At 35.7% G+C, this 19534-nt stretch overlaps 1 protein-coding gene across 1 annotated transcript; it reads left to right on the forward strand.

The window, feature by feature from the left end:
- The first annotated feature begins 89 nt into the window (after window positions 1-89).
- Spryd7 (SPRY domain containing 7) lies at window positions 90-16445 on the forward strand. The gene is made up of 5 exons (XM_047552050.1): window positions 90-292; window positions 5188-5304; window positions 7623-7789; window positions 12059-12161; window positions 16031-16445. The coding sequence occupies exons 1-5, from the start codon at window positions 187-189 to the stop codon at window positions 16126-16128; spliced, it is 591 nt and encodes a 196-aa protein (XP_047408006.1). The 5' UTR covers window positions 90-186; the 3' UTR covers window positions 16129-16445.
- Window positions 16446-19534: the final 3089 nt, after the last annotated feature.

Genomic DNA, 19534 nt, shown 5'->3' on the forward strand with positions numbered 1-19534 from the left:
CCGCCCGCCGACCCAGCTCGCATCCGCCTGCGTTGCGCCTCCCGGCCAGAGGCGTCGCTGTGCCGGCCTCCGCGCCTCATACGCCGCTTGCGCTCGGGCGGGGACGGGAGGCGGGGTGGCGCGGTGAGGGGCGGTGTAGCTGCGGTCTAGGGCTGGCGGCGGCGGCGGAGCGGTGGTCCCTGCGCGATGGCCGCCTCGGTGTTGTGCTGCCTACGGTGCTGCAGAGACGGCGGGACCGGCCACATCCCTCTGAAGGAGATGCCTGCTGTGCAGCTGGACACGCAGCACATGGGTAAGGGCCCTCGCTTCCCCATACCCAACGGCCCCGGACTGGGGGTGGCGAGCCGGGGGCAAGGCGGGGGTCGGGGAGACCACGCGCCGCCCAGCCCTCCGACCCCGCCTCGCCCGGCGACGCCGCCGCTGCACCCTATGATCTGGCGGAATTCGCCTGCCGCCGGCCGCCTCCCCTCAGGCCGGGCTGGGTCCAAGGCTGCGCAGCCGTCTCTGGCTGGCGTCGCGAGTGGGTGTGTTGACCTGCTCATCGAGTTGCCTCCTGCTGAGGTGTCAGGTGTCCCCAGGCGATGGGAGCGGAGGCGCCCTCCACAGCGTTCTTGTATGGCGCGCCTGTCAGGATCTCACATTTCCAGAATGGTTCTTCTACCCTGACAGTCGGTTGTTTCACTTCAGCCCCTTCGCGTATAGGATGAAGCTTGGGGTTTTTTTGGAGTAATCCTCCCTCACTTACCAAAGTCAAAACAAGGCTGATTGCAGAAGCCTGAAGTCGCACCTCAGTCAGAACATGCTGTTTCACCTAAAACCTCCCATTGCTGGATTCTCCCTTAGTCACTGTTGGAAGCACTGTAATTTTATCTAACTGGCCTCATCCCAACAGGTTAGGCTGTTGCAAAATAAATCAGCACTTTGCTTCTTTGCTTCTGTGTTTTTTCCTGCCAGTTACAAATCACTACGTAACTTCTCATCTAACATTTTTCCTCTCCCCTGCGCAGCCTCTTTTACCACCTACTACTTCTTTTTAGGTTTTTCCAATATAGTTCAGTGCTTCTAGAATATGGTCCAAGCAGGAGAGATTTCCCAATATAATGAATTTAGTTAGAATACTGCCTTCTTATGAATTATTTTAGTCTAAATATACTTATGCCCTTTTAATTTTGTCTACATTTCATTGTGTACAGTGCAAAACAATGACAAATAATACAATTCTTAATATGTATAGCAAAACTCTTCTGCTCAGATTCTTTATAATTCTGAAACCATTTTCCCATTATATTTCAATAGCACGTACTGTGATAATTGTTTACTACTTTGTATGGATGGTATTACAGAACTTCCAGTTTCTCTCACATGTAGTGCAGAACTTCAATACATACAACAAATATCTAAGTTATTTATCAGTCGTTATTTATAGACGGGATATTCAGATCCTGTAGTTCTCTCAGAAAACATTTCTATTTCACTTATTGATTTACTGAAATGATGTTCATTGAGTGACTAGTGGCAGACATTGTTTTAACTGTTGGCAGTACAATAAAAGACAACCATACATTGCTCTTGGAACTTAGGCACAGCCTTAGCTCTTCTTCCTTTCTCTCCTGTCAGACTCTTGAATCCCAGCAGTCTACCCTAGAGCTTTTTTTTTTTTTCAGGCATCTATCTTCTCTAGGGGAAACAGATCACTTATACTCATTCCATTGTTTGCCTTTGCCAACTATGTCCAGTCCTTGAAGCTGCTAAGTAAATAGAGTGATCCCATTCCCAAATTTTCTGCTTTCATGGAAGTTTTTTTTAAACTTGTCTTTCAGTAAATTCAAGTTCTCTAATCCCAAAGAAGCCTGATTTGAGTACTTGAATAAAAAGAGAAGAGAGAGTTGTTGAATTAAAAGAAGAATTTCAAGCACAAGTTGATCTTCATTTAAAAATAGGAGCAGTGCACTGAACCAGTGTGCATGTATTTGAATGTGTTATGTAGATAACCTAAAGATTAGAATTGCTTTTTTTTTTATTTTTTTTCCTGAAGTGGGGTTGAACTATGTTGCCCAGACTGGTCTTGAACTCCTGGGCTCAAGTGATCTTCCCACCTCAGCCTTCTGGGTTGCAGGGACTATAGGCATATGCCATGTGCCTGGCTTTGATTTTTTTTTTTTTAAGAAAATAGTCCATACATATCATGTCTAAATGATACCTCTTTCAGAGTTGTCACTTATTTTGATGATGATCCTCTTTTGGAATTGATGCCATATTTGCTGCTTTTAATTATGATTAACTTTTTAGAAATTAATGTCTCCCATAGATACTACTTAGAAGGGAATGTTACATGCTTGAAAATTTCTAATGCTCTAAAATATATTCTATGGCCACGTGTCTATGATATTCTGAACCTGATTTTCCAAAACTACACATATCGCATAGATCCAAATTTAGAGTATCTTTTTACTTAGTAAAGAGAAATGGAGTAAGTTTAAAACAATTCCCTAATGATTCACAAACACCCCAGAATGTTCTCTGAATATATTCATTTTTATGTATAAAACATATCAGTGCCTAACAGAATGCTGTGGAGATTTTAAAAAATTGAAATAAGAGAATAATATCTTGTTTAGAATTGTTTCTGTGATTCCAACTCCAAGAGCAGACTATATTATTTTGTTTTGTTTTGTTTTGGTACCAAGGATTGAACCCAAGGGTACTTAACCACTGAACCACATTAGCCTTGCTAAGTTGCTGAGGCTGTCTTTGAACCTCTGATCCTCCTACCTCAGACTCCCAAGATGATGGAATTACAGGCATGCACCACCACTCCTGGCAGACTGTATTGTTTTGAGAGTCTTGTATTTCCATTAACTTAGCAAGATGAAATTCAAGATAATAAGTTATATATTATAGAAGCTGGTTATTAGAAGGTTTTAGTATGTGTGGAAGAACCACAGAGCATTGCCAGTTAAGAAAAAGAAAATTCCATTTATTTTGCATAATCTTTGGAAATATGTTTTATAAGGATGCTTTCAGTTGCAGGTAGTGAAAACTCTAAGAATTGTTTAAATAGTGAAGGAAATTTATTAGTTCTTGTAATTGAAAAGTACAAAGGGAGCACTGGCTTCAGGAAAACTCAGTGCTGCCAAGAACTTGATTTCTTTTCATTTATTTCCTCTGTCTTCTGTTTGTTCCTGAAGATTAACTTCCAAGATCACTTGAAGCAGCTGCCTGGGCTGTAGGCTTCCTCACTCAAATACAGCAAGAATGAGAGTGTCTTATTTTGTTTTTGTGGTACTAGGGATTGAACCCACTGAGCTGTATCTCCAGCTCTTTTACTTTTTATTTTGAGACCAGGGTCTCCCTAAATTGCTGAGGCTAGCCTAGAACTTTTGATCCTCCTGCCTCAGCCTCCAGAGTAGCTGGGGCCTGGATGAATGAAAGTGTTTTTATCCCATGCTTCTCTACAAAAATCCTGACACTTTCTCTAATTGTTGTTTGTTGGATCACATAACCACTCTTGATTTATCACTGTGACCAAAAAGTTTGGATTTTACTGTTTGACTTAACCTAGATCAAGATAGAAGATAGAGATTAAGTCAGCTTCCTTGGAACTGATTGATCCCAGAGGGAAGTATATCCGGAAAGGGAAAGCAAATGCTACAAGTCCTCTACAAAGTGCTTAGCAGCAGCTTATTCATTCATTAATTGAACAAATTTGCTGAGTGTCGACTAGATGCCAAACACTATGGGGTCTTTGCCATCAGGGAGAATGCTCTCCACTTGCAGCTACTAGAAGTATATAGGGTAGGCAGGTGTGGTGACCCAATCCTATAATCCCAGTGACTTGGGAGGCTGAGGCAGGAGGATAGCGAGTTCAAAGCCAACCTCAGCAACTTAGCAAGGCCCTGTTCCAAAAATAAAAAGTAAAAAGGGCTGGGGATATGGCTCAGTGATTGAGCACCCCTGTGTTCTATTCCTGGTACCAAAAAAAAAAAAAAAAATGTATGTAGAGTAGGCAGATACAAATTATAAGATTCTTTCCATGAATTTGGTCTTAACATTTTTTAATTACAAAATAATGGGTGTTAATGTATTTTTAATAATCATACAATAGAATCTAAGTATTAACCTTAAGGAGTATCTCTCTTAAAACAACCAGTTTAGAAGTATGATAGAACCTGATTTTTTTTTTGCATTTCTCTTATATATTTGTCCCACATAATTTTTCTTTAAATATGAATTCAGCCTTCTAAAACTGTAGTTTTATTTAACCCTTCCAGAGGAGTTCCACACAGTTCTAATACCTAAATGTGCTTGACTTTTGCACTTTTTGCTAGTGGAGTGGCAATATTGGCCATAGGCCATGGGAGTCACATCCCTTTGTGTTAAAGGATGTATTATTACTTGTTAGAATTATGTTGTCTCTTCATGTTCTTTGATATACATGCTTTCCTAAACCAAATTTCTAAACAGATCCATAGTGGGGTCACATATGAAGACACAGCATTTTTCTTGCTCTTATCTATAAATATTATTTGAGCTGAAACTAAAATTTTCAATGACAAGAAAGAGTATTTACTGATGTTCAAACCTGTTTACATACAGCTATGTAATGGACAGTGGCTATCTTAGAAAACCTTTCAAGATCCCAAAAGGAGCAATTTTCAGTGTCAGCTCTTTCAACATAGATGTGTGTTCCTTTCCATTTTCTGTGTACTCTTCATTGCTTATTTGACTGACACACTAGTATAGTGTCTTGTCCTTAGTAGACATTTAGTTGGTATTAGTAGATTTTCTGGATAGAATGAATTAAAAATTGCACTAATTTGCTAAAGTTTCTTGTGTTTATGTCTTAAAAAGATTTATGAAATCATCAAATTTGTTTATTGGCCAAAACCTAAATGATGTAGTCTCTTTCTACCTTGTAAGTATTTTAAATATTCAGCACAAATACAAAGTTATTATATTTTATTTGAAACAACTTAATTAACCCAAGACTTATAGCTACAAATGAATATTATATAGAAATGTTCTCTATATAGTAAGAGTGAATTAAGTATTTAAAGTAATTGATGGGTATTCCTGTATTTCAGAGTACTTATAACATCCCTATTTTTTGTGGACTAAGTGTTACAAGTGAATAAAATAACCCTAATTAATACAAAACTTTATGTAGCATCTGCATTTTTTGTTTAGGAACAGATGTTGTCATTGTAAAAAATGGAAGAAGAATATGTGGCACAGGAGGTTGTTTAGCCAGTGCACCTTTACATCAAAACAAAAGTTACTTTGAATTCAAAATCCAGTCTACAGGTTAGTATAATGGCATTTTACTATTTCAAGTCCTAATTGTTCTAAATATTAAGAGTAATTTTAAATATATGAAAAAGATTCAGGAGGTAATAAGAAAAAGTTTCAAACTCTTAAAATACCTGAGTCTTCCACTTCTTCTTGGGTGATCCTGGTTAAAATAGTCAATTTTGTTAAATGAGATTCAGTTTTCTCTTCTACAAAATGGGCACTACAGGAGCTGTCTTCTTTTCCTCACAGAAAGTGAGAAAAAGTATGAGAGGGTCTTAAGGACAGGATATGCTGAGTAAACATAAGATACTAGTACTATTAAGGGTTTTGAAATTCATCATTTTATTTGCTCAGGCATATGATAGGACTGTATAAGAGTAGGAATAAATGAATCCTATTACTCAATTCCTTTAATAAAATAAAATAATATGAATATACTTCTGGGCCTTGTTTTCTTTCTGTTTTACTTTTCTTTTTTTTTTTTTTTTTTTAATTTTTAGACAGGGTCTTGCTAAATTGCTGAGGCTGGCCTTAAACTTTCAATCCTCTGACCTCAGCCTCCCAAGTAGCTAGGATTACAGGTGTGTACCATCTTGCCTATCTTGGTTTCCATATTAGTTTTAAATATTGATTTTTCTTTCTTTCTTTTTTTTTTTTTTTGCGGTGCTGGGGATTGAACCCAGGGCCATGTGCTTGCAAGGAAAGCACTCTACCAGCTGAGCTATATCCCCAACCCCAATACTGATTTTTCTTAAGGGACTGTAATAAATCTGAATATGTCATCTGTTAACTCACTGGCTGCAAAATGTCTCTGGTTACTGTAATATTCTCAAGCATAACATACCTATTTCTCAAGAGAACTAAGTAATTTGAGCCTTAAATCTAATAAAAATTTTTATGTGGATTTTCTGTAAGGGATCCTATCCCTAATGATATCCTGAAAATAAATGGATTGTTGGAGTTTGTAGCATTGATCCTGTATTGAAAGCTTGAGGCAATTTTGTATATTTGGGTTTTTTGTTTTGTTTTGTTCTGTTTAGTTTGTTATTGTTTTGATACCAGAGATTGAACCCAGGGGATGCACCCAGCCCTTTTTATTTTTTATTTTAAGACAGGGTCTCACTAAGTTGCTTAGGGCCTTGACAAGTTGCTAAGGCTAGCCTCAAACTTGTGATCCTCCTGCTTCAGCCTCCTGAGCCCCTGGGATTATAGACCCAGCTATACACAGTTCTTTAGGAGTAAGGAGACTATAGAATCCTGTTTGCAAGTGTTATCCTGTGAATTTAGTATTGGCACCTACTGTCACTCTTATAATTGTCCTGTTTGGGAGGATGAACCATATGGTCGATTATTTCAGAGGCCAGGATGGTGAAGTTCAGACGTAGATGTTTCTGATGGCCTCACTCAATCCAGAAATATTAATATGTTGAGAACATGGTCTTTAAACCTTCTTCCATCTATAGAATTTCTCCTGGCTTATTAAAAAATGAGAAGGAAGCAGTTCGAGAAAAAAATTCTAGGTATTCTGTGTATTCTGTTTGGCATGTTAAGAGGAAAACTTTCAAAAGTCAACTTAAATCAAGAGTTTAATTCACTGACTTAAACTTTTGATAAGAAAATGATTTTATCCCTTACTGATTTTTCTTCTCTCCATTATATTGTTAACAACATACATTATTTGTCACTTATAGATGGAAAAACTGGAGACAGTAATCTTTCACTGAGAGGCAGATCTTGAAAGAACTGCAGGCCACTTAAATTCAGTGTGTAGCTTTCTTGTTGTTTTTCCTCAGTGCTGGTGATCAAGCCCAGGGCTGGGCAAGTGCTTCACCACTGAGTTATAGTCCCAGCTCGGTAGCATTTTAAAAAATCTTTTTAAGAGAAGAATAATGTCAATAGCTAGTATTTTTTTAATACGTAGTACTTGATTTACTTGCCCTTTTTTTTAATACTTTCACTATTTCAGTTGCTCTATTGGATTATATCTTTTCTTAACCCTATAAAGTGAGTACTTTTAGATTCCACAGTTCACAGATGAGGAAACAGCAGTTAAGTAATTTGCCCAATATAACAAAACTAGGTCAAGATATGAACTTTAGCAGTACAACACTTTTCTCCTAGGCTGCACCTCATCTGTAGAAAAGATCATACATTTTGCAAACTACTTTTAAAAGATTTTCATTTTTAAAGATTCAAACAAAGTTTGAATTCAAAGTTTCATTATAATGTGATACTTTTTAATAAAAAACAGCTTATACTCCCTTTTAAAATAACTCTTTTATATTTGTATTCTTCAGATTTGGGGGGCATTCAAACTATTGTATTTTTAGGAATCTGGGGTATTGGTGTTGCAACTCAGAAGGTTAACCTGAATCAGATTCCTCTTGGCCGAGATGTGCACAGTCTAGTGATGAGAAACGATGGAGCCCTGTACCACAACAATGAAGAGAAAAACAGGCTGCCAGCAAACAGCCTTCCACAGGAGGGAGACGTGGTGGTGAGTCTAGTAGAGCTGCTGTTCCCTGTAAATTGTTACACTTGAGCTGCTTTGAATAGGTAACAGTTTTGCCTGGGAGTTTGTAATTTGGATTCCAAAGCCTGGGGATTGAATCTAATGAAGTGGAAGAGTTTCCAGAGTGTTAATGTAGATGCCACTGCCTCACCTCACTGCCTTCTCCCTTCTACAGCTGCCATTGGCCAGGGACATCAGGAGAAGCTCTTGCTTCCTTTCAGAAAGATTAGTGACAGATTGGCTACTGAGCACTATTTCCTACTTCTAGAAGTCACATTAGGGAATCCTTGGCCCCTAATTTGAAACATTTGCTGACCTTGTTTTAGAAAATAGCAGATATTTTTGAGACTGGAGATATTTAATACTTAATTCGTTATGAACATCTGTTTGAGATTTACAGCATTTTTGAATTAGAAGTGACTGTCTTCATTAAACATAATCTAATTAAACTTTCTCCACACTCAGAAATCTTCAAAGAACTGTACCCAAATCCTAAGACACTGTAGAAAAGGGTTTTTTTTTTTTAGAAAGAGTCACATGTTATTAAGAATTCTTTCTTTTTTTCTTTACCAAAGCCACCTGTTAAAAATGTAGCTCAAGGACCCCATCTGTTTTTCCTAGACAATTCTTCTCAACCTATGTTAGCCCAGAACCCTGTCCATAGAGTCCAAGCTATTAACTCTTAATTGAGAACAGAGTCCTAGGGTCTCATTTAGCCAACATACCCTTGTACACAGAACCTTGGGTTCCTGGCTTTAATTATCAAGGTGAAAGGAATCTGAATAATGAGGGAAAGTTTGTAAGAGTGAGATGACCTAGACAAGACAAATGCAGGTTATTGAATTTTAAAAAAATATACAGCACTTTAGAAAGACTGAAGAAAAGTATAGGATTTTTTTTTTTTTTTTTTTTTTTTTTTTCATTTCGTGGCAGTACCAGAGATTGAACGCAGGGGTTTGTGCATGCTACTGAGTCACATTCCTAAAATTTTTAATGGTGGTCCGATCTTCTCTTTTCTGCAACTTAAAAAAATGTGAAAAACAGATAGCTTTTAATTGTTTGAAGGTTTTTTCCGTAAATTGACTGAAGAAAAGGAGACAAAAGGCATAACCCATTTTTAAAACCTGTCTTTCTTTCCCTGTTCTGTTTTTTTTTAATAGTTTGTTTAATATTTGTAGATCATTGCCAGATGTCCATAATGTAGAACATCCTTGTTCAAATGGTTATTAAAAGAAAAAAAAATCTTTGGAGTTAAGGTTTTCGACCTGTTTAACACTAAAAGATGAAATTCAAACATAAGAAAGAATAATCAGTAACAAATGTTTTTCTTTGTTAATATACTGAACTTCTGTATGTTATTCTTGCCTTTGTATCTTATTCATTCATTCAGATGACTGATATCACAGATTGACAGATCTAAGAATGTCATTTTCAGCCTGTCAGCATTATTAAATTACATTTTTAATTTTCATACCCATTCTGATAAAAGAAGACTTAAAAAATAAGAAATATATGCAGGTCAAAAAGTAATACATTATCCTTTTTTTTTTTTTTTTTTTTTTTTTTTAGGTTCAAACACTTGAGAACAAATTTTGCCAAATTGTTGACAGTGGCATAGGAAAAGCAGAAAGAATTATAAGACAGGAAAAACATTCCCATGTGCTTTTGGAATCATGGCAAAATCAAACTCAATTTCTAGAACATATAAAAGAAAATATTAGGTTAGAAAATATTTGAACTAAACTTTGCCTGATATTCTTCCTTATTTTTTTCTTTGGTACTGGGTTTTGTTTTTATCCTGGAGACTTGGATTTAAAACTCACTTGCTTGAAATAGATTATGTTGCCACTGGGTGGTGAAGGGTGCCTGGATTACAACCTACTTTCCTGAACTGCTACATTTCTTATAGTCCCATAAAAAGAATAACATATTTTCTTTTGTTATGTAGTTAGGTTTTTTTTTTTTTTTTGGGGTGCTGGGGATCGAACCCAGGGCCTTGTGCTTACAAGGCAAGCACTCTACCAACTGAGCTATCTCCCCAGCCCTAGGTTTTTGTTTTTTAAATAAAAGCAGACCTCTTCATTAAAAAAACTAACCCTGGGCATTCAGTTAGCTTTATTATTATGTTTAAATACATAAACTAAAATGAAACAAAGGAATGTATATACTCTTGTCTTTCTCAGTGTTCCTTAACTGTTAATAAGTCATTGTTTAATCTATTCCTAGCTTTGATAAAATTTGAAGAGAAACTTTTTTTTTTTTTTTTTTTTTTTGGGGGGCTGCTGGGGATCAAACCCAGGGCCTTGTGCTTACAAGGCAAGCACTCTACCGACTGAGCTATCTCCGCAACCCCTGGAGAGGAACTTTTATAGCACTTAACACAATGACTTTTTTGGGCCTTTGCTGTCTTACATGGAAAGGGAGAAAGTTAAGACTTGATCTGTAAGATCTGTTTCTACATCTAAAAACCTTTTAAGTTGATATAATTGATCCATATTCAGAAATGCTTGAAGTGCTTTGCTTTTTGGTTTGCAATGGTTTGTCAATTGAAAGATCTCTGGTGTCTGTTCTTCAAAGGAAAGCTCTCTTTTTGTCACTAGTTAGTAACTTCAGGTTGAGTATCCCTTATCTGAAATGCTTGGGACCAGAAGTGTTTCTGATCTCAGGTTTTGGTGGATATTGGAATATTTGTTTATACATAATAAGTTATCTTTGGAATGTGACCCAAGTCTAAACACGAAATTCATGTTTCATTTGTACCTTATATGCATAGCCCGAAGCTAATTTATATAACATTTTTAGTGTACCTGTGTTTTGACTACAGCCCATCGTAGAAAGTGAAGAGTAGAATTTTCCCCTTGTGCTGTCATGTCAGCCCTCAGAAAGTTTCAGATTTGGGGATTATTTCAGATTTCAGATTAGGGATGCCCAAACTATATGGTATAAAGTTGTAAAGAAAGGTAGTATAGCATGGTGATTTAAGAGCAAGTATTCTGAAACCAACATGAATAAATTTAAATCTCAGCTCTGCTACTTCCTAGCTGTGCAAGCTCAGGCAAATTGTTTAACCTTTCTGTTCTTTAGCTACCACATCTATAACATGGCACTAATAATACCTATCTTGTGAGGATTAAATAAGTGCATATGAAGTACCAAGGCTGTCTTGAGTGTTTTCCACCATTTTAGTAATAATTGTTATTATTACTAGTGGTACTATTTTCTCACCATCAATAGTGTATAAAAATAATATACTTTTATTCCATTATTTCTTTGAAATCACATATATGTATGTATGTTTTAGTTGTAGATGGAGGCAATACTTTTATTTTATTTTATTTATTTATTTATTTACTTACATGTGGTGCTGATGATTGAACCCAGTGCCTCATACATGCTAGACAAGCACTGTGCCAGTGAGCTACAACCCCAGCCCTGTTTTAAATCTTTTGTGTTATTGTTTTTCTACTTTCAGGTGCTACCAGTATTATTTAATTACAGATACTAACTTTACCTTAATAATACACTGGACATTTTTTAGGCCAGGGTAGAGAAATTCAGAAATGTATGATTATTTCTTTTTGTAAATAAGTTTTATAAGACATTTCTTTACAACTTGAAAACACCAATAGGTAATAGACCCTAATAACCAAAACCTCAGTTTTCCTCCCTTAAGATCAAATTCTACAGAGAACCTGGGCTTGTTTTTTTGTTTTTGTTTTTGTTTTTGTTTTCTCTTTTCTTTTTCCTTTATGCAATTCTGGGGATTGAGCTCAGGGGCATTCTACCACTGGACTACACCCACAGTCCTTTTTAAAATTTTATTTTGAGACCAATAAATTCCCAACGCTGGTCTCTAACTTGCTATCCTCCTGCCTCAGCTCCTTAGTAGCTGAGATTACAGGCATGCACCCAGCAGAGAACAGTGTTTCCCTATGAGTTTAAAAAGTCTCTCTGTGGCATGCAGCACTTACATCACTTATGTCATTTATTTTCAAAGTATAAAAACCAGATTATGCAAATAATATTAAGATTTAAACTGTCAGCTGTTTTACCTATACTGTTGATTCTGGGTATTTTACCTGAACTTTTCCCCCACATAATCACTACTGATTTTTATATTCATTGTAAGTGGAATTCTATCAGATTGTAAACCCTTAATGGAAACCACTGTGATCCTATGCTTAGTTTTTTTGTTCTAATGCTTTCATAATTCCTAACATTTATGTTTTCTTTTAACTTTTTTTTCCTTCATAGGGTATTACATATGACCATGTAGAATTAAATGTATATTTGAATGGAAAAAACATGCATTGTCCTGCATCAGGTATACGAGGGACAGTGTATCCAGTTGTTTATGGTAAGCTAAAATATTTCTCATATTATTAGATATATGTTAACTTTTGTTTGACATTCACACTACTTTTATAACATACGTTTGGACAAGTTATTAAGGACTTTTTACATAGACTATATGCAATAGGCTCTTACATTAAAAAAAATTCCAAATACAGTGATTATAGTTTAGTATGTAATAACCATATTCTCTTTTTTATCATGTAGCCTTTTGTCCTAGAAAGTTCCAATTTACAGAACTTTTTCTGCCAGTTACTAAGGTGAATTTAATGACCTGAAAATATAGAGAATATTTTGGAACTAGATAAGAAAATTTTATGTAGAATGAACATGTATTACTTTTATAAAATCACCTAAATGTTAACACTCTTCTGAAAGAAATTGTGACCTAGACTAATTTCATATTGATTCCTTGCTTTTGATAGCCTTGGGTGTATAAGTGCTAACATTTGTGTGCAGGTATGTCCCTCCAAGAATTGGGTTGCTTAAGAGATGATTCTATACTACTTAATTACTTTAAATATTTTTTATAAAAAATTTTAAACATCTATAGAAGAGACTAGTATGAACCCTCATGTACCGATCCCCTAGCTTCAAACACTTACCAACTTGTGCTAGTAGAGTTTTAACTACCCCCAACACTTTTCCAGTTGTCTCCCCTCCTTGAATTATTTTGAGCCATATGCCAGACATTTTATCATTTTGTTCATAAATATTTTGTATTTATCTCTAAAAATAAGATGTCTTGTCTTTTTTTAGAAAAAGATAATAATAGCGACTTTATCACTCATTTCTGCTTCATTTTTTGTGTTTGTCAACTTTAAGTCAATAAACATGATTTTTCTGTGTGACTTTTAATAAGTTTAAAATGTTTTCTTATTTAATTTAAATTCTTAGATTTGGGTCATACTAAAAACTATTAACTTTCTTGGGATAATTTACTATAAAGATAGTAGTGCTGGTGATGACAGACTAGTATGTCACAGAAGTGTACAATAATAGATACAAATATTTGGTAATATAATAATCAAAGCTTGTGTTTTACTTTTTAGTTAAAGTTTTACTCTCCTTTTCTCCTAAAAATTACTTTTCAGTGATTTTGCCATCTGTGTCTGCATGTAAAAGCATGTTTTAAATTTTGATTTCAGTTAGTGTTTTTACATAATGGGTAACCTGTAAGTATAAGTAATTCCTTCATTTACTTAATAAGTGGAGATATAGCTTAATGTTTTAAATAGTTTAGTCTGAGAAATGAAATAAATATCAGTAAAATGATTGAATTGAACAAGTGAGTATATCAAATAAAATTATTCAAAAGTACTTTTTTTATTCAGCATTATTTTTAATGAAGCAAAGTTAAAGATTGTAAATTATATGTAGTGAAGTACATTTTACAACTTGAATTTGATAACTCAAGTCCAGTTAAACCAAATATTTTGGGGCTGGGATTGCTGTAGCTCAGTGGTAGAGCACTTGCCTAGCATGAGTGAGGCACTAAGTTCAGTTCTTAGCACTATGTATTTATAAATAAAGGTCCTTTGATAATTTTTAAAATTAATTTTAAAAATTAATATTTTAATAAAAATAAAACAATTCCCTTTCCCTTTGCCTTTCATCTCATCCCATTCCTAGAAAATTCAATCATTCTTTCTCTGTGTTCTTAAATTCACTCTATGGAAAGAAAAAAATGCTTAGCACTGAAGAAGTGTTGGTGAAAGTCAGGACTTCCAGCCTAATTCAAGGTCTTAATTGTTTTGGCAATTCTTTTACATATCTGTGTATTTTAGACCATCACTACATTTCTTGAATTTCCTACCCATTCTCATAAATGCCCTTGCCTTCTCCTTATTAAAAAACAGACTATCAGTAGTGAACTCTTAGCTTTCCTCCCTTCCCTTCTGAAGTTTTTGGGGATGACCAATCTTGCTGTCTTCCCATTCATCTCAGAAGAAATGGTCCCTTTCACATGGAAAATGTCTGTGATCTAGATTTCAAATTCTCCAACTCTAGGACTTCATTTTGTCAGTTATTTTGTCTTTATCAGCTGTCATCAACTTTTCTTCTGTGCTTATAAACATTCTGAGTAGCCACGCTTCTTTTAGAATGGCCTGAACCCAATGCCTTTATTGTTATCATTCAATTCCTCTGCAACCCTGTCTGGCTGCCATTACCACCACTTCATTGAAACTACCCTTGTTAAATCACTGGTGACTTCATGAATGTCAGTGCTAGTACTTTTTCTGTTTATTTTCTGAACTATAAAATATATAGTAATGTGCATTAAACATATACATGCAGTTTAACAAATAGCTGTGAACACTCATATCATTACTACTCAGGTCAAGAAATAGAACATTTTCAGCAGTCCAGTCTACAGCCCCTACCACAGCTGCATTCCTCACTTACTCCCAGTTGTGTACTTGCTTTGCTTTCTACTGATATTTTGTTTTTGTTTTTGTTTTTTTTTTTTTGTCATCATCATGGTCAAGATAATGAACACATTCATCACCCCAAAAGTTTCCTCCTTCCCTGTCATACTTCCTACTTACCTCTCCCCACCTAGCCCCAATCATACCCTAACCAGGCAACTATGGATCTTCTTTCTGTCATTACAGATTAACTTGCCTTTTCTGAAGTATTATATAAGCAGAATCATACAATTTGTTCTCTTTCTCTGGTTTCTTTTTTTTTTTTTTAGCATAATTAAGATTCATCCTTATTTTAGCATGTATCAATAATTCATTCATTTTTACTGCCAAGTGATATAAATCTTTCTGTGAATGTATTACAATTTGTTTATCTCTTCACCAGTTAGTGGATATTAGGGTTGTTTCTAGTTTTGAACCATTTCAAATAAAGTTGGTATGAACATTCATGTTTATGTCTTTGTATGAATGTCGCATTCATTTCTCTTGAGTAAATGCTGATAAGAATATGTAGAAGCTAGACACAGTGGCGCACATCTGTAATCCCAGTGATTCAGGAAACTGAGGCAGGAAAATTGCAAGTTGGAGGCCAGCCAGCCTGAGCAACTTTGCAAGATCCTGTTTCAAAATAACATAAAAAGGGCTAAGGGTATAGCACAGTGATAGATTACCCTTGGGTTAAATCCCCTGTACCGCAAAAAAACATGCAAAAGAAGCTAAATAAGACCTGTTGTCTAGTTCACAGTAGTGTATCAGTGTCAGTTTCCTGGTTTGGGTATTATAGGTATGTATGATTTTACCACAGGGGCAAGCTGAATGAAGGATACATGGGACTCCTTATAGTATATTTACAACTTCCCCTGAATCCATAATTTTTCCCAAAGAAAGCATTATGAAGTAATACATCTTAATTGTATAAAATCAAGAAAATACAGATAGGCAAATAAGAAAAAAATTCAAATTACCCATATTCACACCGTCTGGAGTTTTTTAGTTTTGTTTTTGTTTAAAAAACAGGTTTTTGCTTTGTTGTCCAGGCTGGGCTCAAACTCCTAGACTCAAGATCCTGCTGTCTCAGCCTCCTCAGTAGGCAAGTGCCACTGCAGTGTGCATGGGATAATTATTAATAATAATGTTCCAGTGTTTTTGATAGATTTTGCTTTTTTTTTTTCTTGAGTGTATTTACTAAAAATTAATAGATGTTATATCCTGGACAACAGAAAGGTTTATTCTTCTTACCTAATATTAAGAAAACAATTTATTTCATTTTTATTTTTAAACTTTTTTATGGTGCTGGTGATGGAACCCAGCTGGGACCTCATGCATGCTAAGCAGGTGCTCCCGCTGAGCTACATCCCTAGTCCAAAAACAACTTATTTGGTAATTATGCATTCATTCCAATTAAGGTGTTTGCTTCTAATTTATTTTCTTTCTTTCTATTCTCTAGTTGATGACAGTGCGATATTGGATTGCCAGTTCAGTGAATTTTATCATACTCCTCCACCCGGTTTTGAAAAAATATTATTTGAACAGCAGATCTTCTGAATGTATTCTTTTTGAAAATTGTATTTCTGCACTGTTACAAGTGTTTACCATTTAATAAAGCTTTACCTGACCTATAGATGAAACTATATTCTTAAAAATTTGCTTGTTAATGTTGTCTAAAGAAGCATTGTATTTAATATACCACCCCAAGATAAAATAATTATGCTTTGTGCTATAAAAATCAGCATTTGGGGCAATTTATTTAATTCTTATTTAAATAAATATACCTATGAGTTTGATTAACAGTATTACATGGTAATATGTGTATAAATATTTAAAAGGTAATTTTTCTTATATAAAGTGTTTGTTTTGATAGAGATATAGAGTTGGGTGATTTTTTTTTTTTGTCATTCTGAAATTCAGATCTCCCTAATTGTTTTAAATAAGATGCAGTACAATATGCTATACTAGAAAAACATGGGCATTAGAACTGGATGGACATCTGAATTATAGTTTTGCTGCCTAATCTTGTTATCTTCTCAGGTGGGTTTCTCAGTGCCTCTGTGCCTCCAGTTTCTCCACTTAAAGTAGGGAAAATCATATCTACTTGTTAAGATCCTATAACTTGTCATTTAATAATATAGTGTATATAAAATACCTTAATCATCATAGGCACTGAATAAATGTAGTTTCTTCCTCATTGTGAAGCAGTGGTTTTCATAGCATGCCTCTGGCCAGTAGCCATGGCATTACCTGGGGATTTGTTAAAATATTGGATAGTCTCAGGTCCCAGCCCATACCCCAAATCAGAAATTGCTGGGAATGGCAGCCAAAAAATCTGTGTTTGAACAAGCACTCTGATACATCTGATAACACTCTACGGTTTGAGGACCACTGCTTAGAGACAATTCTTTGGGAAGGATTGCCTACTGAAATTTTTTTACAGATTAAGACAGGCTATTTTTGCCCCATGAGCTAGAGAATTCTGCAGAATGCTTATTTATTTATTTATTTGGTAGACAAAAATGTGACAATGTGCTTTGAAAATATAGATATACATAAACCCTACCATTTACCTCTGAAGATAAATAGTATTGAACTTGCTGGGTACGGTGGCTCTCTCTGGTCATCTCAGCAGCTCCAGGAGGCTGAGGCAGAAGGATTGTAAATTCAAGGCAAGTCTTAGCAACTCAGCAAGGCCCTGAGCAACTTAGTAAGACCTGTCTCAAAATTTAAAAATAAGGCTTGGGATGTGGCTCCAAGTTAAGCACCCCTGGGTTCAATTCCTAGTACCATGAGAAATAAAAAAAGGGAACTAACTATGTGTTATTTATGCATTTTCATCAGAATTTCACAGTAATTTTAGTTTGTAAAGAAAATGCTTACTTGGGAAAGTGAACTAAGATGACTCCTGTTTGCTGTCTTTGTAGTATTATCTACCTCTTTTTTTTAAATGCAATCTTTTTTATCATCACATTCTTTTATACAGGCATAGTACTAAAAATGATATATATGAGTTATGTCCATGGTTATGTTACACATAACTTACATGGTAGCTATGTATAAACATAGGACATAAAACATTCTTGTATTTTAACACACACTCGGATTTATTCCTAACTGAAGAAACATTGTCCACTGTCTTGATTCTGAATATTGTAATAGTCCATTTGTCCCCACTAGGGTAGCTTTTCCCAGTCACTGAAAATTAATCAGTGACTTACCTTCCATGTTATTTCAGTGATTTAAACAATGCGAGTGATATGCAGTGTTAAATATGTGAGACAATAAAAATGTGAATCATCAGTTTACATGTTAACCAGAAAAAGAATTTGGCTTTCAGTTGCCTTTGGATCTTCAGATATGACTGGAATATGTTTTCAACTTGGATTACAGACTATTACAAGTTAAGAAAGGTAAAATTTTAATTTGAAACTAAGGCTTTTCTAAATCATTAACAAAAACAAATGTGTATTTTTGCCCACATTTCTTTATTTTGTTTATTTGTTAATGTAAGTCTACATAGACCAGAAGCACAGTTGAAAATGTGAGTGAAACCTTGGATGTAGTACATTAAATCAATAATTTATTTTACATAATGCAAAACATTCAATAAAATTGTGAGATGGAGAATCTGTAGTCCAGGAGGCAAAAACAGCACCAATCATTGGAAGGTACAGAGTAATAGGTTTCAGCTTAAGGTAGAAAAGAATTTCCCTATTAGTTCACTACTGAAATTGCTGCTTTGAAAAGTAAGACCTTCTGGTCCCTAGAATTGTTCTGTTTTGAAATGTAGATTGTATTATCACTTGGGCATGGACCTTAATCCATTTTATGCTGCCATCCCAGAATACCACAGACTGGGTAATTTATGATGAACAGAAATTCATTTCTCACCTATCTGGAAGGTGGAAAGTTCAAAATCAAGGTGTTGGCATCTGGTGAGGGACTTTTTGCTACATCATCCCAATGTTACCAGACAGGCATCTGAGGAGGTCCCTCCAAGGGGTTGGTGGCCTGGGTGGGTTCTTGACTTACCCTGCTAAAAAGTTTTAGGGGCTGGGGTTGTGGCTCCATGGTAGAGCACTTGCCTAGCACAGGTGAAGCAGTAGTTTCGACTCTCAGCACCACATAAAAAAATAAATAAAAATATTTTTTAAAAAAGAAGAAAAAAAGACTCAACTCCAGGAAGCCTTTTAAAAGAGAGAGTGTTTCAGGACATGCAAGCAAGGTACAAGCAAAGATTAATTAAAGGACAGCAAAACAAAGGTTGCACACCTCAAAGACATGGTGTGCGTGCCCCTTGCCTCTCGGAAGATGAGTGATGCACTGGAGTTGAACTCTGACTATCTATCTATAAATAGATAGATAGATAGATAGATAATTTTCCTGGGAAGAAAAATGCAGTTTCTCAGGCAGGCTTTTGTGAAAATCAAATCTCATCAATCATTTGATGCTTTGGGTTCAAAATGTTTCTTCTTGGTTTAGTCTAGCCATGCATCAGTCATGGGCACAGTGTGTAGGTCTTTGACTCAACATTAATTATGGTTTTGTTCTAATTGATCCTGTACAAACACACACTAGAGATTTGGTTCATCTAGCTGAATAGACAAGTATGGCTGACCCAGCTCATAAATCCAGGTCTCCCTCTAGTAAGAGTCTCTTTCTCTCTCCCTACGAGCTTACTTATTTCACCATGACTAAAGAGAGGATGATGAAAAGAGTAAGAGGGAGCAGATCCACTCCCAATAACAGCATTAATCCATTCATGAGGGTGCTGCCCTTATAATCCAAGCACCTCCCACTGAGCCCCACCTCCCAATGCTGCCAAGCTGGGGATCAAATTTCTAACACATGAACGTGTGGAATGTCTGCCATTGAAAAATAGTCTATAACTCACAGTTCTCAAGAGAAGGGGACAAAACAGACTGGTAAAATTCTAATTCCAGGGAAATTAACAATGCAG

This window comes from Sciurus carolinensis, chromosome 5 (assembly GCF_902686445.1).
Source record: "Sciurus carolinensis chromosome 5, mSciCar1.2, whole genome shotgun sequence".
In the NCBI taxonomy this organism is placed as follows: Eukaryota; Metazoa; Chordata; class Mammalia; order Rodentia; family Sciuridae; genus Sciurus; species Sciurus carolinensis.